Source organism: Malurus melanocephalus, unplaced genomic scaffold (assembly GCF_030028575.1).
Source record: "Malurus melanocephalus ecotype Western Australia unplaced genomic scaffold, MMel_1.1 scaffold_1368, whole genome shotgun sequence".
NCBI classification, from domain to species: Eukaryota; Metazoa; Chordata; class Aves; order Passeriformes; family Maluridae; genus Malurus; species Malurus melanocephalus.
Window position 1 is genome coordinate 1 of NW_026624600.1, and position 1046 is coordinate 1046.

General features: G+C 63.3%; 1 protein-coding gene across 1 annotated transcript in view; it reads left to right on the forward strand.

The window, feature by feature from the left end:
• The first annotated feature begins 682 nt into the window (after positions 1-682).
• LOC130586863 (myotubularin-related protein 5-like) overlaps positions 683-1046 on the forward strand; it is a 10813-nt gene continuing 10449 nt past the window's right edge. Inside the window, exons 1-2 of the mRNA XM_057387777.1 lie at positions 683-745; positions 840-944. Coding sequence (XP_057243760.1) covers positions 683-745; positions 840-944 — 168 coding nt within the window. The remainder of the gene's footprint in view (positions 746-839; positions 945-1046) is intronic.

A 1046-nucleotide genomic window follows, 5' to 3' on the forward strand; every position in this document is an offset into this window, starting at 1 on the left:
CAGGGCAGGGTGGGATTGAGGCAGAATAGGATGGGATTGGGGCAGGATAGGATGGGATTGGGACAGGATAGGATTGGGGCAGGGTAGGATGGGATTGGGGCAGGATGGGATGGGATTGGGACAGGATAGGATTGGGGCAGGGCAGGGTGGGATTGGGGCAGGATGGGATTGGGGTGGGGTAGGGTGAGATTTTGTTAGGGTACTGTGGATTTAGGCAGAGCAGGGTAGATTTGGATAGGGCAGGTAGGATTTGGGCAGGGTGGATTTGGGAAAATTGGTGGGGTTTGGGTAGGGCAGAGTGAGATCTGGACAGGGCAGGGCGGGATTTGGGGGGATAGGGTGGGATTTGTGCAAGGCAGGGTGGATTTGGCAGGACAGGATGGCATTGGGGCAGGACAGGATGGCATTGGGGCAGGATAGGATTCACTGGGGCAGGACAGGATGGCACTGGGGCAGGACAGGATGGCATTGGGGCAGGATAGGATGGCACTGGGGCAGGAAAGGATTCATTGGGGCAGGACAGGATGGCACTGGGGCAGGACAGGATGGCACTGGGGCAGGGCAGGATGGCACTGGGGCAGGGCAGGATGGCACTGGGGCAGGACAGGATGGCATTGGGGCAGGACAGATGGCACTGGGGCAGGGCAGAACTCACCCCGGGTGCCCCACAGACATCGTGCAGATGCACATCGAGACCCTGGACGCCGTGCACAGGGAGAGCAAGAGGCTSCCTCCCATCCAGAAGGTAGGGAATGCTGTGGGGTGGGCTCAGAGCCCTGGGGGCTGTGGGAGGGACCCTGCTGTCCCCCTGGCAGGCCCTGATCCCCCCCTGTCCCCAGCCAAAGCTGCTGCGCCCCACGCTGCTGCTGGGAGAGGAGTGTGTGATGGAGGGGCTCCGCGTGTACCTGATGCCCGACGGGCGCGAGGAGGGGGCCGGGGGCAGCGTCGGGGGACCCCCCCTGCTCCCCGCCGAGGGGGCCGTGTTCCTCACCACCTACAGGATCATCTTCAAGGGAACCCCCACCGACCCCCTGGGTGAGACGGGG